The sequence below is a fragment of the Lemur catta genome, chromosome 8 (assembly GCF_020740605.2).
Source record: "Lemur catta isolate mLemCat1 chromosome 8, mLemCat1.pri, whole genome shotgun sequence".
Taxonomy (NCBI): Eukaryota; Metazoa; Chordata; class Mammalia; order Primates; family Lemuridae; genus Lemur; species Lemur catta.
In genome coordinates, this window is record NC_059135.1 from 16591952 (window position 1) to 16616945 (window position 24994).

Consider the following 24994-nt stretch of genomic DNA (forward strand, 5'->3'; position numbering starts at 1 on the left):
TGGTTTATTTTGCTTTGTGACACTGGCTCTGACTGTAGGTGCACATTGACTACCGGCAGTTAGAGCTCATCAATGTCTGCCTTTGATTTGAATAGGAGTGCGTCTGTCTTTCCCCACTAATGTTTGCTGTAGATTTCTGGTAGATGTCCTTTATCTCTTCTCTACCTGGTTTCTTAGAGGATTTTTTTTTTTTTAAATCAAGAATGGAGGTTCAGGCCAGGACCTGGCTCACCCCTGTAATCCTAGCACCTTGGGAGGCTGAGGCAGGAGGATTGCTTTAGGCCAGGAGTTCAAGACTAGCCTGGGCAACATATCGAGACTCTGTCTCTACAAAAAAGAAAAAAAAATTTTTAAAAAGAATGGAGGTTCAATTTATCAAACATTTACTTTCACTTTCTAAGTTATGCATTTTGGTGATGTTTGAATTTCTGACACAAGCATTTACTCTTTTTTTGTGTTCAGAAAGAACATTAGTCTTTATGTTGTCTCCTTCCCATATACATTGTAGCCCTGTTTCAGCTCTAAAGTCACTGTCCTTAGAGGACTAGCATGTTCTATGTTCTGCTCAGCACTGAACTTTACACCTAACGGTATTTAAACAAATGGTTAAGGAATGCCATATCTAACTCGGTTGAGTGAGGGCTGCAGGATCTTTCCAACCTCTCCCCCTCCTTCTATCACTCCCACCCCATCAATGGCAGAGTGCTCCATCGACCCCTGGAATATTGATTACACTTCTAGTAGCTGAGTCCTATTTTGGAACTGGAGGCCACCAAGAATCTTGGTCAGTAGCTACAATGAGGCAGATGCATGGGGTTTAAAATTGCTACTCACCATTCTTTACATGAGAATACTGGAATTGCCGCCAAGAACATATGGAATTTGTCTTTTTCTGTCGTTTTAAGATATGGAAAAAGCACAGATACCAGAGTCAAATCCCAGAGCCACTCAAATAGCTATGTGATCCTGGGCGAGTCATTAACTTCTGTGTACCTCAGGGACCTCCCTCTCTTGTAACTTAACACTTAACCAAAGTATATAGAACAAGGCCCAGAAGAAGATCTGACAGAAGCCACTGCAATCAAATTGATGGTGTTCAAACCCCACCTCTGCCATTTACTATCTCGGAGAGGTTACTCGTCTCTGTGTTTCAGCTTGTTCGTGTACAGAATGGGGACAGTGAAAGTACAAAGTTGATAGGGCAGTTGTGAAGATTAAATAACACAGCACGCTCAGCTTTATCATTAAGCTACAGCTGATCGTGAGTGAACATCAGCCGTGTCGCTTTTACTATCACAAGGGTTGCTGTGGCGAGAGAGAGCACTTTGCACCGTACCCGGCGGACTCGGGGAGCTGGCGGGGGCGAGTATTTTCTCTGAATCGTCGCCTGGAGGGAAGGGTTGCGGGCGGTTCGCTGCTGTGCTAGCACCTCCGGGACGGCAGGGGGCCCTGGCGGCGGCCGCGCGCTGCGTGGCGGGGGCGGGGCCGGTGTCGCGGAGGGCGCGGGGAGGGCGGTGCGGCCCAGCGAGGGGCGGGGCGGAGGGGGGCCTGGCTGGGGGCGGGGCGGAGCGGGCGGGGCGGCCTGACGAGGGGCGGGGCGGACGGGGAGTCCTGGCCAGGGGCTGCGGGATCCGGAGGCCCGACGTCCCGCGGGGCGGGCCCCGAGCACCGCGAGATGAGCGGACACAGTCCCACGCGCGAGGCCATGCAGGTAGGTGGCCGCCGGCGGCCCTGCTTGATTTTCCATCCCAGACCCGGCCCGGCGTCTTCCTGGGCCCAAGCTTAGCGCCGAGATAGCGGGGGATCGCCCGACCCAAAACGAAACGGAAAGCGCCGCTGCGGGCGACCTCACCTTCCTGGGGTCAGAGGGGGTGTCCTGCGAGACACTGGCCTGGTGGAGGAGAGGAGGGGTATTCCTTGGGGAACGGGGTTTTGGCTCCGGGATGTGGTTGCCCACGTGATGCAGGCCAGCTCCGAGTTAGGGGCCCGCTTGGGATCCCGGAGTTTGGGAACAGATCAGGATTTCCTAGCTGGGCTGGGACAGAGGGGTGGGACTTAGGGAGCCGGCTAAACTCGGATTAGGGGGCGGGCCAGGGTCGTGATCCTTTGGCGGAAGGGCTGAAGTTTTCGGCGGAGAGAGGTTTGACCCAGGCTTTGGGTCTGTCGGCGGGGAAAGGGGCGGAAGCAGAGGTGTGTGCCTTGGAGCCGTCAATTCTGGGGGTGGGGATGGAGGAGTCCTCAGAGCCCAGATGAGAGGCCAGGGGTCCCAGACCTCGTAGGAGTCTGAGCGCCCCCCTTCCCTAGGTGGCCATGACCGGTAGGGCCCGCAAAGAGGCGGTGCAGGCCGCGGCCCGGGAACTCCTCAAGTTCGTGAACCGGAGTCCCTCTCCTTTCCACGGTAACTGACCTGGGCAAGGGAGGAGGGTGAGGGCTTGGTGTGTCCCCCACCAGCATCCACCTCTGTGAGAGGATCCTTCTTCTACAGCTGTGGCCGAGTGCCGCAACCGCCTCCTCCAGGCTGGCTTCCATGAACTCAAGGAGACGGAGAGCTGGGATATCAAGCCCCAGAGCAAGGTACTGGGGGCGGGGTGGGGGCGGAGAGGCAGGCCCCCAGGCTGGATCTCAAAGTCATGTGTCCTGGGTGGCTAATGCAACTCACACCCCTGCCTTTCCTTCCCCTCTCCTCTAGTACTTCATGACCAGGAACTCCTCCACCATTATTGCTTTTGTTGTGGGGGGCCAGTATGTTCCTGGCAATGGCTTCAGCCTCATTGGGGCCCACACGGACAGCCCCTGCCTCCGGGTAAGGAACTGGGGCTGTGCTGGTGTGGGAGGAGGTGTCGGGGGAGTATGGGGCAAAAGAGAGCCAAGAAGTACAAATTGGGGGCTCTATCCCCAGGAGCACTTGGGGCCTTTCCTCTGGCACTAATATTCGCTCTGTGTTACTTGTGAATGGTTTAAGCCTCATCTCCAAATCTTGTCATTGAGCCTTTTCTGCCTTCCTCTCCATCTTCATGCTCAGGTGAAACGTCGCTCTCGCCGCAGCCAGGTGGGCTTCCAGCAGGTTGGTGTGGAGACCTATGGTGGTGGGATCTGGAGTACCTGGTTTGACCGAGACCTGACCTTGGCTGGACGAGTCATTGTCAAGGTGAGAACCCAGGCCTGGGTAGGCTCTTGGCCTCCCTGGAAGATTGACAGCCACAATCCTCCAGGATCCCCCTGGAGAAGAGAGATAGGGGCCATCCGGGTCAGAGAACCACCCTGGTTAGTCTGAGTGAAGTGAGAATTTTAACCAACCGAGGCTGGGAGGGCTGACCTGGCCTGGTTGGCCACAGTGCCCTACCTCAGGTCGGCTGGAGCAGCGGCTGGTGAATGTAGAGCGGCCCATTCTGCGCATCCCGCACCTGGCCATCCATCTGCAGCGAAATATCAACGAGAACTTTGGGCCCAACACAGAGATGCACCTGTGAGACTGTGGCAGGGGCTGTGGTGGCTGGGGTGGGGGGAGATGGCAAATGGCACCAGGTGATGGAAGGGGCCCCAGTGGGACCTGGAGACCATTACCTACCTAATGGTAGTGGTCAAGTTCTTCCCTTGGGACCCATTGATGTCCAAGGGTCCTCATAGCTCTGCTATTTGGGGAGTGGGCTGGGAATTGAAGGGCAAGGGCAATTGCCCACCAGGAGTCTCCTGAACTCATGGGTGCTCTGCCCTGCTGTGTCCTCCCTACACCCGCTTCTCACAAATCTCCCCACAGAGTCCCCATTCTTGCCACAGCAGCCCAGGAGGAGCTGGAGAAGGGGACTCCTGAGCCAGGGCCTCTCAATTCTACAGTAAGAGGGTCCCCTGCTCACGGGGAATGTGGTGGAGGGGAAACAGACCAGTCCTCTGAGAAGGGGAGACGAGAGGAGGGGGAGACGAGAGGAGGTGCAGACCTTCTTCCTCCCAGCATCCTTCTGCCTTGCAGGAGGAGCGGCACCACTCAGTCCTCATGTCCCTGCTCTGTGCTCATCTGGGGCTGAGCCCTGAGGACATAGTGGAGATGGAGCTCTGCCTTGCAGACACCCAGCCTGCGGTGAGGAACAGCTGCAGGAACTTGTGGGTGGGGCCCAGCCAGCCCTCTGTGTCGCCCGAAGCACTCATCACCTCCACCAACCCCTCAGTTACTCGCATCCCCGTTCTTCCCAGTAGACACATCCCCCTCTGTTTCTAGGGCAGTGGGTCTCAAAAAGGCAAGGTCTCCACCCAGACCTGCCACTGGGTCTATCTGGGGGTGGGGCCTGGGAATCAGCCCTTTTCAAAGACTCCCCAGGAGTTTCTCCCGCAGGTGGGCCCCGTCTGCTCTGACCCACACTGGCTCTGAACCTCTGAGGGCAAGAGCCCTGGACATGGCCGGCTGTTCTCCCTGCCAGTTGCTGACAGCAGGAGATTGCTATGTCTTTGGATACTCTGTCCTGCTCCAACACGTACTAGATTTTTGTTTCTCGACTTGTCACCTCTGTTTACTCCCTTTGTCTTTTCAGGGACTGTTCAGCCCTTCCTTTTCCTGTCCCACAGGAATAGGCCTCACTCCACCTTCCTGTCCCTCAGTGCCAGCCCAGCCCCATTCTCTGCCGAGTCCTGCACAGCAGAGATAATAATAGTGCCCCAAGGCAGGGGTCAGGGAGCGGTTGCGCAAGAAACCCAGGAGGCTTGCTTGAGCTCAGGCCCTTGGGAGCGGGAGCAGCAGGGGAGTGGCAGTGGGGAGTTGAAGGTCGAAGATCGGGCTGACTGTCCTGTCTTTCTAGGTCCTAGGTGGTGCCTACGATGAGTTCATCTTTGCTCCTCGGCTGGACAATCTGCACAGCTGCTTCTGTGCCCTGCAGGTGAGGAGCTGGGGCACGACGCCGGGTAGCAGCACCACCAGGAGAGGTGGGCTGTTGGGGGAGGGAGGAACTGCCTCGAGCCCCAGCAGGTGTGAGAGGGCCACTGGCCACCCCTTCAGTCTGTGGGTGCTGGGTGGACCATGGGGAGGAGCCCGAGTGCTGCGGCCCCTGTCCTCGCCCAGGCCAGAGGCTGAGGTAAGAGGAAGGCTGAGAAGTTGTTTAGGGTGCCACAGTGTCTTGTCCTAACCCTGCTCCTGCCACTTTTCCTTAAGTTGACAACCTTTGCCTCAAAGGAAAGGCTTTGTCATCCCACACAGCAGTACCGTTCGCCTCCCTCTGTTCCCCCAGCCCCACCCCAGACTTAAGCCCACCCAGCCTTCTCCCTGTTCCTGGGGCTCTCAGGGGGGCAGCCTGTCCCCTAGTCACTTGATATTCCCCACCTTTCCACCCTAGTCAGCTCCTGTTCTTTCTCTCCCCTTGCCTTGACCCTCCTGCTTTCTTCTACCTTTCATTCCCTACCATCCTGTGGCTGGAGACAGGCTTTGGGCTGCAGTTGAGGGCCACACCTGGGACCTGCATCTGCTGCAGCCAGCCAGCCAGTCATGTCACGTTGATGGGGTCATGGTCACCTCTTTGGACTTCAGTCTTTTTACTGAGGTCAATCAATTTACATGATCACTGTGATGTTTTGTCTTTCCAAGATTCTAAGCTCTTTTTTCTGTCTTCCACCTCCTCTTTCTGCCTTTTGATGGGAAGATGTAGGAAAAGCACATCCGGAGGATGGTTTCTCCCCTCCTAGTTGTAAAGGTCCCCACCACGCCCTCTGCCAGGCAGTGCCCTAAGAGATGAAGGCCAGTGAAGGCCCAGCCCACCTCAGTCTGGCCATGACGATGGAAGGCGGATGGGGGAGCGTGCGCCTTGAGATGCTGGTGGCTAAGACAAAGAAGGAGGGTGGGGTTGATGTTCCTGTCTCCCTCCTCGCTCCAGGCCTTGATTGATTCTTGCGCAGCCCCTGCGTCCCTGGCCATGGAGCCTCACGTGCGCATGATCACACTCTATGACAACGAAGAGGTACGGAGAGGGCTCTGGGGAGGGTCCTCTCTGTTCAGTCTTCTGCATCTAACTTGTGCCAGGCACCCACCATGAGCCAGAGCTCTTCTGGAGGCCCCAAAGATGGGGGAGATGCCGCCTGTGCTTCCTTAGCTCTGGGTGTCCCCTCCGGCTCAGCATATATCTGCTTCTTCTAGGGAGATAGCTCCGCTTTGTATGCCACATGGTGAGCTCCTTTCTAAAGGACCGGGACACCCTGCCCAGTTCATCTTGTGGCCCCAGGGCTCAGCACGTGTTGCACACATATGTTAGGCTGCAGTCTGAGACGCTGTAGTGGAGCTTGAGCAGACGGATAGATCTCTCTCACGTAACTAGCAGGTCAGAGTTAGCAGTTCAGCATGGGTCTCTGCCATCCCTAGCACATGACTTCCATTTCAGGATCCAAGGTAAGCTGTTCCAGCTCTGGCCGTCATGTCTGCCCCAAGTTAGTGGGAAGGGAGCAGAGGACAGAGGGGGAGTGGATGCCCATGCCTTTAAGGGTGGGATCCAAAAGTTCCATAGAACTTAGCATGGCCATGTTTAGCTGCAACGGAGGCCGGGACTGTCACCTACCTCTAGCTGGGTAATAACATGCTTAGCTGCAACTCGGGTGTTCTATTATAAAAGATACCATAGATAGTTAGCAGTCTATGCCACACACATAAAAAGGAAATGGACCAGTGTGTTGGGGCACCTCTCCTGAACCCCAGATGTGAGGGTCAGGGAGAAGGAAGGAGAGCAGTACAAGAAACCCACCAGTAAGTGCTATTTCTGCCCCAGAAAGGACTGTGACTTAGTTTGGCCCCTGTCCACCAGCAGCTGTTTAGCAATGACCCTGGTTGGGGGTGTTGCCAAGAACACCCCTCATTTCCCTCCCAGTGACTGACTGAGGTTCTAGACCAATTAGGGCATCAGGCCCCTCTCACTGGCCTCCAGAGTCGGGTCTCTGCTGTTGCCAGGTGGGCTCTGAGAGCGCCCAGGGAGCACAGTCATTGCTGACGGAGCTGGTGCTACGACGGATCTCAGCCTCCTCCCAACATCTCACAGCCTTCGAGGAAGCCATCCCCAAGTCATTCATGATCAGCGCGGACATGGCCCATGCTGTGCACCCCAACTACCTGTGAGTCTCCCGGGCCGGACCCACAAAGTCCTCACATTGCTGGGGACACAAGCATAACCCACCATGAGCCTCGGCCCTGGCCTGGGCCCCGCCTCTTCCCTTCCCCTTCCCTTGTTTCGTCGGGAGGTTCAGAGGACAGTCCTTTTGACTGCTCCAGGCCCAGTGTGGTCAGAGTCATGCGCTGCCTACAAACTTGTTTCCATCTATTGCCAGAGGCTGCCTGGAACGCTGTGTCTAGAATGACTCTGAAGTCCTGTTGGGCTGGGCAGGAAAGAATGCCACGACCATTAGTGACGTCCGCTATGGAGGGGTGGTGGGTGCTGACAGGCCTGCTGCTCCCGTTTGCCATCCCTGGCCCTTGTCTGTCTCACAGGGACAAGCACGAGGAGAACCACCGGCCCTTATTCCACAAGGTGAGACGTGCCCTTTCTCCCTGGAGACGTGGAGGCCTAGCTGGTACCGGGCACCGTCCCGTTCCTTCTGGGCCTGTCACCCGCTCTGCCTCACCCTCGCCTCTCCCCAGGGCCCCGTCATCAAGGTGAACAGCAAGCAGCGCTATGCCTCGAATGCGGTTTCAGAAGCCCTGATCCGAGAGGTGGCCAACAGTGTTGGGGTGCCCCTCCAGGTGAGGGCGGGCCCCGCCCAGGGAGGTGGGCGAGGAAGCACGGTGGGGGCACAAACAGACGAATGCGGAGCATGGTAGATGGCCTTTAGTGAAGAGGGTCCCAGGAGAGAGAGGAGAACAAGGATTTGGGGTATAGACAGCTGGATTCAGTGCTCCTTCTGCCGTGGTGCTAGCTGTGTGAGCTTGGACTAGTTTCTTAACCTTTCTAAATCTTCAGTTTCTACAGCTGTGGGATGGGGGTGGTAAGGATGCCCACTTTGCTGGATTTCTATGAGGATTACAGGTACACTGTGCTCCTGGCACATGGTGGGTTAGTCCTGCTGCAGCACCCCACTTCCCCTGTGTCTCTTACACACCCTCAGGCTTCCGCAAGGGAAGTTCAGGTTTGGGGAGCGTGGAACCCCAACTACTCATTTTCCCTCTTGGTGAGAAATCATCCACCTAGTCCTTTCCCCTCAGCACGTGTGTGTGTGTGTGTATACATATATGCACACATATACACATACGTTTACAGTCATGTGTTGTTCAATAATGGGGATATGTTCTAAGAAATGCGTCGTTGGGTGATTTTGTCGTCGTGTGAACATCATGGCGTGTACGTACACAAACCTAGGTAGTATAGCCTACTACACACCTAGGCCACGTGGTGTAGCCTGTTGCTCCTAGGCTACAAGCCTGCACAGCATGTCACCATACTGAATACCACAGGCAGTTGTAACACAACAGTGTTTGTGTATCTAAACATGTCTAAACATAGAAAAGGTACAGTAAACCTATGGTATAGAAGATAAGAATGCCATACCTGTATAGGATACTTACGATTGGAGCTTACAGGACTGAAGGCTGCTCTGGGTAAGTCAGTGAGTGAGCGGTGAGTGAATGTGAGGGCCTAGGACATTACTGTACATGACTGTAGACTTTACAAACAGGGTATACTTAGGCTACACTAAACAAAAAATTTCTTTCTTTCTTCAATATTAAATTAACCTTAGTATCCTGTAACTTTTTTACTTTATAGACTTTTCATTTAAAAAAAAAACAACTTTTTTTCTTTCTTTTTTGAGACAGGGCTAGAATGCAGTGGCATCATTATAGCTCACTGCAACCTCAAATTCCTGGGCTCAAGCGATTCTCCTGGCTCAGCCTCCTGGGTAGCTGGGACTACAGGCGTGCACCACCACACCTGGCTAATTTTTCTGTTTTTTGTAGAGACGGGGTCTCGCTCTTGCTCAGGCTGGTCTCGAACTCGTGGCCTCAAGTGATCCTCCTGCCTCAGCCTTCCAAAGTGCTGGGATTACAGATGTGAGCCACCGCGCCTGGCCTTTTAAAACTTTTTGACTCTCTTATAATAACACCTGGTTTAAAACATAAACACATTGTATGGCTATACAAAAATATTTTCTATCCTTAGTCTATAAGCCTCTTTCTATTTTTAAATTTTTTAATTTTTTTTCCTTTTTAAGCTTTTTCATGAAAAACTAAGATATAAACACACACATTAGCCTAGGCCTACACAGGTTCAGGATTATCAATATTGCTTTCTTCCACCTCCACATCTCATCCCACTGGAAGGTCTTCAGGGGCAGTAACAGGAATGGAACTGTCATTTCCTGTGATGACAATGCCTTCTGGAATACCTCCTGAGGGACCGGCCTGAGAGTGTTTTCTAGTTAACTCTTTTTTTAATAAGTAGAAGGGGTACACTCTGAAATAGCAATAAAAACTATAGTATAGTAAGTACATAAACCAGTAGCAGTCATTTATTATAATCAAGTTTGATGTGCTATACATAATTATAGGTACTGTACATTTTTACAGTACAGTAGGTTTGTCTATACCAGCATCACCAGAAACACATCAGTAATGTGTTATGCTGCAACATTATAGTGGCTGTGATGTCACTGGGCAATAGGAATTTTTCAGCTCCATTATAATCTTATGGGACCGCTGTCATATATGTGTTCTATTGTTGACCAAACATCATTATGCGGTGTATGACTGTGTGTGTCTATATTTATCTATCTGTCTACCTATCTATATCAGGGACTGGGGCCCGGGATGTTCGGTGACAAACAGCAGGCAAGTTCTGATGGAGTCAGGACTAGGACCCTGGCACCTGGACTCCCATCTCAGGGCTCTTTCTGATACCCAGTCCCTGCCCTGCCCCATGCAAGCTGAGTTGTTCCACTCTCAGGAGGGCCTCTCTGAGGAGGTGATATTTGAGCTGAGACCTACCCACTGAGAAGGGAGCAGCTATGCGAGTGTCCGGGGGAAGAGCACCTCAGCTAGAGGGAACAAGTAGAAAGGCCCCACGGAAGCAGGGGTGAGTTTGTCTGTTAGGAGGAGAGAAAGCCAGGAAGCAGAGCCAGGGTGAGAGCCACACGGTGGGGAGAAGGCCACCTGAGTGAATCATGAGGACTTCCTAGGCCATGGAAGGGCATTTGGATTTTATTCTAAGGCAGTAGGGAGACACTGAAGGATTTTTCCTTAATAACTTGGGCAGAAGCAGGACATGTATACTTTAGAAAATTAGAAAATACAGACAGAAATGAGAAAATAAAACATTAATCCCCAGAGATTTATGTATATTCTTACAGATTTCTTTCTATGCATATATTTAACATACACTTTTAAAAAATGAAATCATATTGGATATATTTCTTGTTACCTCTTTTCATCCCGTCATCTCCACCTTTTTATTTCAGTACATTTGCGTCTCACCTAATGAACAGATGGCTTTCAACTTTCCCTGGCTATCCCCAAAATATTCTTTTTTTTTTTTTTTTTTTTTGAGACAGAGTCTCGCTTTGTTGCCCGGGCTAGAGGGAGTGCCGTGGCGTCAGCCTAGCTCACAGCAACCTCAGACTCCTGGGCTTAAGCGATCCTATTGTCTCAGCCTCCCAAATAGCTGGGACTACAGGCATGCACCACCATGCCCGCCTAATTTTTTCTATATAGATTTTTAGCTGTCCAAATCATTTCTTTCTATTTTTGGTAGAGACGGGGTCTCACTCTTGCTCAGGCTGGTCTTGAACTCCTGACCTCAAGCGATCCACCTGCCTCGGCCTCCCAGAGTGCTAGGATTATAGGCGTGAGCCACCACGCCCGGCCCCCAAAATATTCTTTACAGTTTTTTGTCCCATGTGCGTATCCAATTCAGGCCCAGGCAGTTATATCTGGCTGGTATGTTGTTTAAATGTCTTCTAATCTAGCACTGCCCACCCCCTTTTTAATAACAGTGGCTTGTTTAAGAAACCAGGCTGATCAAATCATATAATGTCTCACTCTCCGGATTTGTTTGGTTGCTTCCTCATGGTGTCATTTAGCTGTGTCTCTAGCCCTTGTATGTCCTATAAACGAATTTATATCTAAAGACTTGAAGGATTCAAGTTAAAGATCTTTGGCTAGAAGACATCACGGTGGTGTGTCCTTTTGTTGCATCACACACAATAACTGAGAGATCCACTCTAGGCGATGCCAAGATTGGCCCCTGGAACGGGAATGCTCCACTCCCTCCCTCAGTTGTTTTCCCCCTGTGATCTGACAGTAACCCGTACAAGTGATGAGTTCCCCATCACCCAGACACCTGATAGTTTTAACACTAATTGATAATCCTTGCCTAAATCAATTTCATTAGAATTTACTGAAAAACGCTCCCCCCTCCCCCCCCCACCCCACCACCTAGCATCGTTTCATCCTTTCCATTCTTCTGTCAAGCGGAACTTTCCCCCAGTCAAGTAGGGTTTGGTTATCATGAAATACAATTCCTGCTGAAAAGCAGGATAAATGCTAATTCTTTACTTAACCACTTTTCAAGATAAGGTGTCATCTCAATTGTCACCATCTCAAATGGCTTTTTCCTTTCTTTGACTGTCATATAGTCACGGATTTTCATTGACTCACTAGGATCTATTTCTCTACAATTATTATATTTGATGCTCAAATTATCATATCTCTCACCAGTGGGAACCCTTTCAGCACCACTCCTGTGCCCTTGATGTAACTCTTTTTTTTTTTTTTTTTTTTTGAGACAGAGTCTCACTTTGTTGCCCGGGCTAGAGTGAGTGCCATGGCGTCAGCCTAGCTCACAGCAACCTCAAACTCCTGGGCTCAAGCGATCCTACTGCCTCAGCCTCCCGAGTAGCTGGGACTACAGGCATGCGCCACCATGCCCGGCTAAGTTTTTTTTTTCTACATATATTTTTAGTTGGCCAGATAATTTCTATTTTTAGTAGAGACGGGGTCTCGCTCAGGCTGGTCTCAAACTCCTGACCTCGAGCGATCCACCCGCCTCGGCCTCCCAGAGGGCTAGGATTACAGGCGTGAGCCACCGTGCCCGGCCTTGATATAACTCTTGAATGTTTCCTTACTTTTTGGCACAACAAGAAATTGCAGGCTCATCTTGTTCATTTCCCTCCCCAGACTTGCTCCCCTTTGGTGGACAATGGAGTTAGAGACTGTGGTCTGGCACTGCAAGTGTTCATTGCTATTGGGGGGACAGTGCTTTGTGGCCATTTCCATGAACATAGGTAGAAAAATATATGTATTTTTAAAATCATGAATTAATACTATAATCCGTATTCAAAAAATAAGAATAGTTATCACTTAGTTTACTTGATTTTATAATTCTCTTTTATACTGAAAATCTTGATATTTACCATCATATTATGATTTTCTTACTTTTTTACCATAATATAAAGAAAATAGTTTCAAAATGCCAATAGCAATATTTTTTAAAACACTAAAACCACTGAATGATTTTTCTGTGGGTGTAGGTGTATTAAGCAAGAGGGTGACAAAAAAAAGGATAGATGTTTTAAAAATCCCCCTGCCTGTTATGTGGAGAATGGATTGTGGTGATAAGATGACAGTAGCTGGAACTAGGGTGGTGGCAGTCCCCATAGAGAGCATGGGACCAATTCAGAATATATTGTCCTTTGGGGTCTGCCATTTAGTGTTGGCTTTGGGATTTTATGTTGGCCCTTTCCATGCTCTGAGGGGGTGGAAATGGACCATCTCCCAGGCCTGTCCTGGCCTGCAGTTCTGCGGGGGCTTCCTGCTGTGCCATCACGAGCACGCACTGCATGCTGCTCACGGCTCTCCCTCCCCAGGATCTCATGGTCCGGAATGACTCCCCCTGTGGTACCACCATTGGACCTATCTTGGCTTCTCGGCTGGGGTTGCGGGTGCTGGACTTAGGCAGCCCCCAGCTGGCCATGCACTCTATCCGGGAGACAGCCTGCACCACAGGAGTCCTGCAGACCCTCACCCTCTTCAAGGTAAGTCCCTCTCCAGCCCTCTCCATCACGGCTGGGCTCCTTCCAGTGGCCGGCCTGGGTGATGGGGACTCGTTGTCATGGTGCAATCATGTAGGAAAACAATGGTCCCCATTCTTCTCAAGGCTCAGGGGCTCTGACCAGCTGCCAAAGGAAAATGAGGGGGTGCAGGGGGCTCAGGACTAAGACTGGGGCAGTTGTCAAGCACTGGTGACTTCTGTGCTTCTTTTGCTGGGGCCTGTGCTGGCAGGACCCCATCTAGTCACTCACTAATTCCAAATCCCATGTTGCCTCCCATTTTAGGGCTTCTTTGAGCTGTTCCCTTCTCTGAGTCGTAACCTCTTAGTGGATTGAGGCCTCTTGGAAAGATTCTCTTCCACCCTATGCACATGAGAGGGGAAGTTCGCAGCTAAGCTGAAGCTGGCTTATTAAAGTGGATTTTTCACTCAAACTCCCTGCTGTGCTTATTTGGAGACTGGAGGGGTGGGAGGTGAGCCTGGCTTGAACTTTGGAACCAGAAGGTGGGAGGCGGGGGGAGGTTGGGGTACAGTAGAGGAGGTCACACACAGCTCCTGGGAGCTGACGGAGGCCTCATTTTCAATCTCTTTTCTCATTCCCTCCAGAGCAGCCAGGGCTGTTTCCCACCCTCCCCCAAGCCCTTCCCAACCCCTCTCAGCTGCAAAGAAAACGGCACAGGCTGTGTTTTCACTCTTCACCCGCTTCTTAGAAGTCCCTGCCATTACTTGACTGTTAATGTATTATCAGGAAAAAAGATTATCACAGAAAAAATTAAAATAAGAAAAGTCCAAGTCTGCTTATAAACCAACCTCCCTCCTTCCACCAAACTAATTGTGCTAACTGGTGTTCTTCCAATTTTTTTGATACTTATATAAAAATTAATTTCTGGGCGCGGTGGCTCATGCCTGTAATCCTGACACTCTGGGAGGCTGAGGCAGGAGGATCCCTTGAGCTCAGGAGTTCAAGAATAGCCTGAGCAACATTGAGACCCCGTCTCTACTAAAAAAAAAAAAAAAGAAAAAGAAAAAATTAGCCAGGCATCATGGTGTGCGCCTATAGTCCCAGCTACTTGAGAGGCTGAGGCAGGAGGATCTCTTGAGGAGATGGAGGTTGCAGTGAGCTACGATGATGCCACTGCACACTAGCCAGGGTGACAGAGCAAGACTCTGTCTCCAGAAACAAATAAATAATAATTTCTATATAAATATAGCCACTTAAGCTTTTTAAAAAATTTAGTGTAGAGATATTTATATATCAATACATATGAATTTAATTTAGCAATGGCAAAAAATTAAAATCCACATAGAGATTTCTCAGTAAAGGCATGACCAAATATACTATGAAATGTCCATACTATGCAGTTGCTGAGAAAAAGGTAAAATGTATATTGTATGTGCTAACGTAAGAGATTACAAAGGCATTGTTGAGTGTAAAAGACAAGTTGCAGAACTGGACATGGGGTATAAGCAATTTGTGCAAAATCCACATATCTGCAAAACATTATATTTTTATGCTTATGTAAATATGCATGTAGATATATACATGTATACAAAAAAGCCTAAAAAGATGCACGTCAAACTTTAACAGTGATTTTCTGAATTAGAAGTGATAAAAGGGCCATATCCTTTTTGTAATAGTTTCCTTTTGTACAAGAGAATGTATTCATGTATTACTTTTCACCTTAAAACTATGTTCTTACAATTGCTGTACAGTGTTTTATCATGTATACATTCCTATATTTATTCAGCCCCTTAAAAATGGACATTTAATTTTTTTCTCCACTTGGCCACTCTAAACACTGAGATAAATCTTTATGCATATATTGTTGTATACTTGCCTTATTTTTTCCCTTGGGATAAATTCTAGAAAATGCAAACTAACCTATAGTGACAGAAAGCATACAAGTGGTTACTTGAAGGTCAAGGGTGGAGAGAGAGACTGATTGCAGAGGGGTACAAGGAAACTTTGGGGGAGGTGGTGGAAATGTACCCCAGAGGTGGAAGAAAATCCACATGTAAGTGGACACATGCAGTTCAAACTCATCCACTTACATGCAGATTTTTTTCAATCAAAGTTATACTGAGCGTGCCCGCCTCTCCTGCCTCTCCACCTTCCACTCCCCCCACCTCTTCTGCCTCTGCCACCCCTGAGACAGCAAGACCAGCCCCTCTTCTTCCTCCTCCTCAGCCTACTCAGCATGAAGGAAGATGAAGACCTTCATGATGATCCACTTTCACTTAATGAAGAATAAAATATATTTTCTCTTATGATTTCCTTAACATTTCCTTTTCTCTAGCTTACTTTATTGTAGTAATACAGTATATAATCCACATAACATACAAAATACGTGTTAATTGACTGTTCATGTTATCAGTAAGGCTTCTAGTCAACAGTAGACTGTTAGTAGTTAAGTTAATACTAGCTGGACATGGTGTCTCACCCCTGTAGTCCTATCTACTTGGGAGTCTGAGGCAGGAAGATCACTTGAGCACAGGAGTTCGAGGCTACAGTGAGCTATGATTGTACCACGCACTCCAGCCTGGGTGACAAAGTGAGACCCCCATCTCTTTAAAAAGTTATGCAAATTTTAACTGTGTGAGGTTCTGCACCACTAACCCCCACATTGTTCAAGGGTTAACTCTGTGTGTGTGTGTATATTTACATATATATATGTTTGTGTGTATATGTGTGTATATACACACATATACACAAAGGATTTATTTATGTTCTGAATGTATGTGTATGTACATATCTATGGCTAGTGAGGGCAACTGATTTTTTAAATATTTAAAACTTTATTGAGGTATAAATACTTAAAGTGTACAATTCTATGACTTTTTTTTTTTTTTTTTTTGAGATAGAGTCTCACTCTCTTGCTCAGGCTAGAGTGCCATGGCTTCAGCCTAGCTCACAGCAACCTCAAACTCCTGGACTCAAGCAATCATTCTGCCTCAGCCTCCTGAGTAGCTGGGACTACAGGCATGCGCCACCATGCCCAGCTAATTTTTTCTGTATATCTTTAATTGTCCAGCTAATTTCTTTCTATTTTTAGTAGAGATGGGGTCTCGCTCTTGCTCAGAGCTGGTCTCCAACTCCTGACCTCGAGCAGTCCTCCCGCCTCAGCCTTCCAGAGTGCTAGGATTACAGGCATGAGCCACCGTGCCCAATTCTATGACTTTTGACAGATATACTGCAGATACCTGGGAAACCATGAACACAATCAAGATTCAGAGCCTTTCCATCATCACACAAAAGTTTCCTTGTACCCCTTTGCAATCAATCACTCTGTCTCTCCACCCCTGACCTCCAAGCAACCACTGATCTGCCACTATAGATTAGTTTGCATTTTCTAGAATTTTCAATAAATGGAATCATGCAATATGTGCTTTTTGTGACTATTTCTTCTTAGTCATAACATGGAGAATTATGCTGATTCATTTTCCTAATATCAAACAATCCTTGCAGTCCTAAAGTAAGTCCCACTTGGTCATGTCATATTATTTTTAATGAGTCCTTGATTATGTTTAATAACATTTTATTTTGGATTTTTGCATCTATATTCATAAATAAGATTTATTTTCAGTTTTCTTTTTTGTGCTATCAGGTTCAAGTATCATTGTTACTCTTGCTTCATAAAAATAATTCCGAAGGTTTCCTGCTTTTTTCTTTTTAGTGCTCTGGAAAATTTAGGTAACATTGGGATTATCTGACTCTTGAAAATCTGTAGAATTCCTCTAAGAAACCATATGGATTTGATGATTTTTTGTGAAGACGTTCTTTTATAACTTTGTCATATGAAAACTGATGTGCTTAAGCTTTCTACCTCTAATGGGATCACAACTTTTGTAAATTTTATTTTTAGAAATTATTCATCTTATCTAGGGGTTCACATTTATTTGCACAGTTCTCTAAAGTAGTCAATTATCATTAAAATGTTTTCCTTTAAGAATTTCCTCTTGTCATTTCTTTCCTTTCTGCCCTCCCTCCCTCCCTTTCCTTTTTACTTCTTCCCTCTTCCTATTTTTCTTTTCCTCCTCCTCCTCCTCTCTCTACTCTTTCTTCTTTTTCTTGTGCTTGTTCATTCTCCTTTTTCCTTAACTTAGCTAGTAGTTTGTCTATTTTGTGTATTTTTTTCTAAGTACCAGCATTCTTGTTTATTTGTTAGTGCCATAAACCCTGCATGCTGCAGTGTGACAACTGCTAAGACTTTCACCTGCTGGTGGCTGTCCTTTGTGTGTCAGGGTTGACAATAGGGAATGCAGCTACAGAACCGAGCTCCCGGTGTTAATGGTGACAGTAGGATTTCATAGTAGCAGATGCTAGGTGGCAGCACTTTACCATTAGAGTTTGTTGTAGTCTGTGTCTCCTGATTATGCTGTAAGTGTGGTTTATGTGTATTTTTTCTGTCTTTCTCTATTGACTGATTTTTGAAGTGTGTATAGAAAGATTTGGAATTACATAGCTTATGTTATCCTATGGGGACTGCAAATGTTGTTTGTAATAACAGAATGTTGAAGGTGTTTGTAGAAGACACTGTTGGTAACCTACTGGTGTCCCTCACTTTTACCACTTAAGTGTACACAGTCCGACTTCCAGCTGCCAATATCTGCACTTCTTTGCCTCAGGGCTTCCTTTTGCTGCTTGACTACAGTTTCCACTCACGTGGCAGTTGGAAGTGCCAGGGAATTCATGCTCCATTCCCAGAGCCGCTGTAACCAATAGCTGGCAAGACTTCGTGTCTGAGTACCCCAGCTCCCTCACATCTGTGGCGAGATGACTCCGAGGTGCGTAGTTCACACTGGCTGCCAGAGTCTCTCTAGCAGGATTAAGTTCCAGAATTAAGCCTGATGACACACCCCTTTATTGGCTGCGTTCCCTTCCTTGTCTCACTTGCCCCCTTCCCTACGCGAGATTTCCTTCACCTCCCAATAGACTCTTTGTACTCAGATCCTTGTCTCAAGGTGCTGTTTCTGGGGAAACCTAAACATGTTAGAATTCTTTTGCGATTGAGAGTTAGACAAGGCTGTCTGCTATTCTATTACTATTCACGTTGTACCATAGGTCCTTAGCTTGTACTAAAGCAAGAAAAGGATTGAAAGATAGAAGGGTTAGGAAGGGAAGAGCAAAACTTCCTTTTGATATGATTTGTTATGTAGAAAATACAAAAGTTATACTATTTGAATTAATAAGAGTTTATCAAGATAGTTGGCTAGAAAATCAATATACAAAAATCAATTCTATTTCTATATACCAACAATAAATGGGTAGAAAATGAAATTTTAAAAAGGTTTACTTCTACAAAGCATGAAAATCAAGTATCTATGAATAAATAGAAAATATATTTAAGATCTCTACAGAGAAAATTTCACAAAAGTCTAAATAATTTGGAAAATATGTCTTGTTTGTGGATGTGAAATTCAATATTGTAAAAATATCAAACTGATATATAGATTCAATGTAATCCTAATAAAAATGTCAACAGGATCTCTCCTCCTTGCATTTCTTTTTCTTTTGTGGGAGTTGACAAGCTGATTCTAGTTTATAGCCAGGATTTGAAGAAGACAACTGCCCTACCAGTTGTCAGATCTTATTACAAAGCTATAGTAATTACGATAGCATATTATTGGTTCAAGGATAGACTGGCCAATCGAACAGAGTAGAGACAAATGAATATGTGATACTTGGTTTATGAGGAAAGTGGCAATTCAGATGGTCTTTTCACAGACTGTGTGACAAAAATTGGATATCCATATGGGAAAATGAAATTAGAACCCTACGCCTTGTAATACACAAAATCAATTGCAAGTGGATTTTAGACTTAAATATAAATGGCAAAACAATAAAACTTTTAGAAAATATTAGAGAATAACTTTATGACCTTGGTTAGGAGAAATTTTAAACAGGTAAAAAAAACCACTAAACACAGAGGCAAATATTGGCAATATGACCTCATTAAAATTAAGACATCATTAAGAGAATTAGCAGACAAGTCACAATGTGACACAAAGGTATTTGCAACATGTATAACTGACATAGGGCACATATTCAAAGTATGTATAGACCTACAAATCAATAAGAAAAGTCAGATACCTAAAGGAGCAATGAGCAAAAGTACTTAAACAGGCATTTCAAAAAAGATGAAATCCAAATGGCCATTAAATGTATAAAACTGTTCTTAACATCATTAGTCATCAGAGAAATATTAGTCAGAGTCATGTGAAATTGACCATGTTTGACCATTTTGATACAAAATGCCAATTTCATATGATTTAACTTAATAAAAATTAAAATCATGATAGACACCACTCCATACCCATCATAAAAGCTAAAATTGTAAAGCCTGACAATAACACGAGTTGGTGAGGATGTGGAACAATGGAAACTCTCATGCAGTGTTAATGGAGTATAGGTTGGCAACAGCATAGATCAGGTGGGCATTATACTCACTGACCCAGCCATTGTACTCTAGGTGTACACCCTCAGTAACGCATTTGCATGTGCACCAGGAGACATATGCAAGAATGTTCATAGCAGCACTGTTCGTGAGAGTCCCAAACTGGAAACAACCCAAGTGTCCATAAACAATATAATGGATGCTTGGGAAGATGCCAGTTTTCTTGGGCCTGAAAAATAGACAATTTGGGGACTTCCTTTAAGCAGAAGAATACAAAATTAAGTAGCTAACATTTCAGTAGTTTATCTTACTTAGAAGTGGCCCAAATATTTAATGAATATCTATTACTTAAGTTAGCATAGTGTATGTGCTCCTGAAGTGAGCACTAACTCAGCATAACTTTAGGGTTGCGAGTTACCAAAAAAGACTTTGGAAACTAGTTAAGGCAAACATACTATAACACCATAAAAGGCTAGCCATCATCTCAAGTTATTTTTCTTGTTGACAAATCAGGCAAGTATCAAAAATATCATAGAAAAAGTTAAACATATGGTTCCTGCCTCTTTTTTTTAACTGTTGTTTTTGACATGCATCAAGCAATTTATTTTTATTGAATATTTTGTTCTTAGTTTGGATTTGTAGTTCTATAATCTTAAACATCTAGTGGAGGTAACATACACTTGTTTGACTAGTAAATCCAGATAGAATAAAATGTTATATCTGCATTATACTTAACATGGACAACTCTGGAGATCTGAGTTGTCAGTGTGTGTCAGTTATTTATTTTTTTAAGAGACAGTGTTTCACTCTGTCACCCAGGCTGGTCTCAAACTCCTGGCCTCAAATGATCCCCCCACCTCAGCCTTCCAAAGCTCTGGGATTACAGGCATATGCCACTGTGTCAGGCCCACCAATATCTTAAAATGAGCTTTATTTACCCCAGATTTTCCTAGGTCACATGAACCCAAAACATTTGGGTTAGTTTCTATATTTCTGAGAGTTTTAGGAATACTTAATTTATATAAATGCTCACTTATTTCTAAGATAATCTGAATAGAACTCCTTCAAGCGATTTTATAAATTAATTTGGTAATATCACCTGGGGGTAGAAAAATTCACGTATACGTAACATATATTATACATAAACATATAGACAGAGGAAACGGAGATCTTATAGCTTTTATTTTTGTATAATTTTAGCCATGAGTCAGTATGATATAGTAATATAAAGTCACTGGTTTATGTCCATTTTATATTTAATATATTTATATTATATTTATATAATTTTTATCTGAATTGTGTTTCTGGCAAATGGCACAAGTTGACATTGCCTACTCAATATAAAAACTAATGTGTTTTACCAGTATTTGTGAAGGATTTTAAGATTTTCATTTGTCCTGACATGTATTCTATGGAGGCTATGGAACAAATTTTAGCTGAGTAACTGAGAAGACATGGAGCAGCTGTCCGAATGCCTCTAATGCCATCTGAGTGGATAAAATATCCAATCTATTTCCAGTTAGTCTTTTTCCTTTTCATCCTCAAGTAGTTGCTTGTGGGGGACCCTGAGTGCCTTGAGAGCAGGAAGGCTAAGTGCAAGTGAGGGGGGGAGGCTAGAGTGGAGAGAGGTCTGGCAGGGGAGGACAGAGTGATGCAGGAGGAGGGGCTTGAAGGGGGACCTATCAAAGGACTCAGGGAACTGACTGGAAGGTGGAAGGTGGCAAAGGAGGAAGGAGGAGCAGGAGCAATGGGAAGGGAGAGGTCCCAAAGAGGCCAGTGAAGTTCCAAAGTAGTCTCGGCAAAATCATGCCAGCAAGAAGGAATTGGACAGAGCTGGCCAAGCATATGGTCATCGGGTTCAAGAAGGAAGGTTCCATTGGCTGAGAAGTCCCCATGGGGGCATCAGGGTCAAACAGAACAGAGAGCCCTTTTAAAAATCACTAGGCTCTGAATTTCTGCTTCTATTTAGGCCACCTTTTGATCTCATGAAGCTCTTTTCACAAAATCCTTTCAAATATATTTGATTATTGGGTTTCAGCTGGGACACTATTGACAGTATCTGAACTCCTTTTTAAAATTTAAAATTTTTCTTTTAAACCAAAGGTATTTATCAAGTGACCCCAAACCAAAACCAATAAGCCTTCTTATCACATGACCATGAAAGCAAGAAGCATTGCCAAAGAGGGTGCAAAAGATGTAGACCTCCCATGATCCGGAAGCGCTTCTAGAGATAGTCAAAAGAAAGAAAGATTTAGATACTACCAGCAGCACACCCCTCCTGTTCCAAGGGCGAGCTGGCAACAGTCAGTAGGATGCTAGTTACAAACGGGGTACAACCCTCATTTCTGTCATATCTATAGGGCCCCCAACCTAATGGTTGGCCACCTGTACATGCAAGAACCAACAACTTGCACACCTCAACAGGTGGAAGCCAAGCCAAGCTCTCTGGACACAAAATGAGACAAACAGGAAAGCAATATTGAAAGGATCGATGACCAGTGGGTATCTCAAAACCAAACTGAACCAGCCACAATCCAAAGAATTAATTTTTACAGGTGTTTTTCACCTGCTAATCTGAATTAAGAAACGAAGGGACAAGGAGAAGTTTTTACCTTCCTCTCTTGACTGGGCACTGGGAGAGCTGGCTTTGGTGAGAATTCTTACCTTTTGCTGGCTTTTGTCAGTTTTCCCAGGACCCCATCTGCAGGCTCCAGAGGGAGTGGCATGTCCCAGCTGTTCCTACATGGTTGCCAGAAACTGTAGGGGACGAAAAATATCTTTTCCTTCTACCCATCTTAGGTTCATTGGCTGGAGCCTCTGTAGCAAAAGACAGATTAACAAGAGAAAAGCATACGAATTTATTTAACGTAAATTTTATGCGACACAGGAGCCTTCATAAGGAAATGAAGACCTGAAGAAAGTTAAACCTGAGTGTATTTATAATAGGTTTGAGGAGGAATGCAGAGTCATGAAAAAATATGATAGGGCCAAAAAAAAAAATAAGAGTATGAGTAATAGACTGGGAGATTGTTTGGGTTCCTCTCTGTGTCCCTGTGTCTCTGGAGATAAGGACGCTCCTTTCCTCTAGGTATAAGAAGGGCTCTTCTCACATGAGGGTGTTATGACCTGCTTCTGGGGACAAGGGTGACGGAAGGTCACAGAGATTGCTCTGCACAGGCTGCTTCACAGATTCCTTCAGGTTAGAATAATCAACGTGGCAGGGCTCTATATTCGGGGGTAGCACATACTGAACCTTGTCCCTGGATAGTGTGACATGGTTGTCCCCTTTAATCATTTGTTGAGCTGTACCTTTACTATTATTCCATCCACTTTTGTTCACCTGTATTACTTTTCACAATCAAAAAGTAAACATACTTTTTGAACTCTCATCACAAAAGTTGACATCAGAGATAGTGTAAGAGGAATGGCTTCTCAGGTGATTGGATTATTAGAAGCAGAAAGCGCCTCCTTCTTGTCAGATAAACCCCAGAGTCCAGGATTGGCCCTAAGCAGGGAGGGGGTGGGCGGGCTCTCCACGGAAATCTTTCCCTGGCTGCTCGCCCTTGTTGTCCCCAGGCCTGCCACAAGGGGGCGCTGCTCTCCACCAAACTCTCAACTTCCAGGCAAAGCAGACAGCCCTTCTTCCGTGGCCTTATTGGACAGCCTAGGAAAGAGAGACATATTCAAATAAAAACGAACAACAAAAGGCCTGGACAACGGAGAGCCAAATTCAGAGGACCATGGATCCACATACCCTGGATCCAAGAAGAGTTTGTTTTTCAGACTCTAGATCCCTTCCATCCGTGTGCTGCCCCAGAAAGAAGAGGGACTCCTCCCTGGGCTCCTGGCTCCTGGCTCCAGGGTTTCCTCCACACAGCAGGTGACGTTTCTAAACTCTCGTGTGCGTGCCAGCACACATTTATACACACAAACACAACATATGCATGCTCATGCACACACATCTTGATATACCTACACATATACATGTCTCACACACATACATAAACATAACAAACACACACAAATACACAAATACATATAGAACCACACACTGAAACATGCATGCACACACAACACACACAGGCACACATACATGCATGCACACATACACACAATGTTTGAAAACATATATTCATACAGTCACACACATATATGCACATATACAGTCACACACAAACACATATGCTCACATGCACACATACATACAAACACATACACACATAGATGTAGACATAATACATACATGTATTCTACCCATGTGCACAAAAGTAAACACACATGCACACACTCAAATGCACATATACATACATATGTAAAAGCACACACAAGTGCAAATAATACACAAATATATACACAAACATATCTATATATACCCATCCATATGTACACATACAAAACATGCATATAAATACACATGTATATACACACACATGCACAAACACACACACACCTGCACATACTTCACATGATACTCATCCTCCAAGATGGCCTGCAGTGACCTTCCCTCCTGGCACTCCTGTCTTTGTGTCGTTCTCTCCCACAGTGTATCCGGGTTGGTCTGTGTGGCCAATAGAATATGGTGGACATGATGGTATGTGACTTCCAAGACTAGGTTATAAAAACATTGTGATTTTTGCCTTGTTCTCTCTCTCTGTCAGGTCACTCACTCTGGAGGAAGCCAGTGGCTCTGTCACAAGGACACTCAAGCAGCCATATGGAGAGGTTGACTTGGCAAGGAACTGAGTGAGACCTCGTGCCAACAGCCAGCACCATCTTACCAGGGGGGTGAGTGAGTCATCTCGGAAGCGGATCCTCCCGCCCCAGGCAAGCCTTCAGATGACTACAGCCAACCAGGTAACGTCTTGACTGCAGCCTCATGAGAGACCCTGAACCACAAATACCCAGCTAAGCCTCTCTCAGATTCCCAGTCCACAGAAACTGTGGGATAGGTGTTTGTTGTTTTAAGTTACTAAACTTTGGGGTAATTTGCTATGCAGCAATAGAGCAATAGAGAGTGAATACAAATACACCACGCATACACATACACATACATGCACAACACCCATGTACTCACATACAGTTGCCCCTCAGTATCCATGGGAAATTGGTTCCAGGACCCCCAGGGATACCAAAATCCGAGAATGCTCAGGTCCCTTATGTAAAATGACGTGGTGTTTGCATATAACTACACACATCCTGCCATATACTTTAAACCATCTCTAGAGTACTTATAATAAATACCTAATACAATGTAAAAGCTATGTAAATAGTTGTATTGTGTTTTATTTGTATTATTTGTATTTTTTTTTCCAAATATTTTCAATGATGTTGGTTGAATCCACAGATGTGGAACCTGCAGGTGTGGAGGGCTGACTACACAAACACACAAATACATCCCCCCATGTACACACAGTGTATCTGGGTATACATATGAACATACACACACACATGCACACAACACCCATTGATACATATAAACACATGTACACACTTGCAAACACACACACATGGACACATGCACATGGCCCAGGAGCCCACTCCAGAAAGTCCTCAGGCTCTTCCACACCCATGTGCCCACCTTGCGCTCCCCTCAGGGTTCTGATCCAC

The 24994-nt window shown here is 46.1% G+C and overlaps 1 protein-coding gene and 1 long non-coding RNA gene across 3 annotated transcripts; both read left to right on the top strand.

The window, feature by feature from the left end:
• The first annotated feature begins 1594 nt into the window (after positions 1-1594).
• LOC123644017 (aspartyl aminopeptidase) lies at positions 1595-18460 on the top strand. Of its 2 annotated transcripts, none has more exons than XM_045560103.1 (15): positions 1595-1711; positions 2305-2398; positions 2486-2574; positions 2690-2803; positions 3023-3148; positions 3336-3466; positions 3758-3833; positions 3968-4075; positions 4788-4865; positions 5853-5936; positions 6914-7074; positions 7448-7487; positions 7598-7699; positions 12811-12978; positions 17619-18460. In XM_045560103.1, the coding sequence occupies exons 1-15, from the start codon at positions 1676-1678 to the stop codon at positions 17706-17708; spliced, it is 1497 nt and encodes a 498-aa protein (XP_045416059.1). In that variant the 5' UTR covers positions 1595-1675; the 3' UTR covers positions 17709-18460. The 2 variants fall into 2 exon arrangements, with proteins under 2 accessions (XP_045416059.1, XP_045416060.1); XM_045560104.1 differs by lacking the exon at positions 17619-18460 and adding an exon at positions 13279-13424 and having other exon boundaries at positions 1596-1711.
• Positions 18461-21111: 2651 nt separating this feature from the next.
• On the top strand, positions 21112-24641 carry LOC123644018. Its single transcript, XR_006736973.1, has 3 exons — positions 21112-22586; positions 23171-23267; positions 24046-24641. It is a non-coding gene; the product is annotated as an uncharacterized LOC123644018 (long non-coding RNA).
• Positions 24642-24994: the final 353 nt, after the last annotated feature.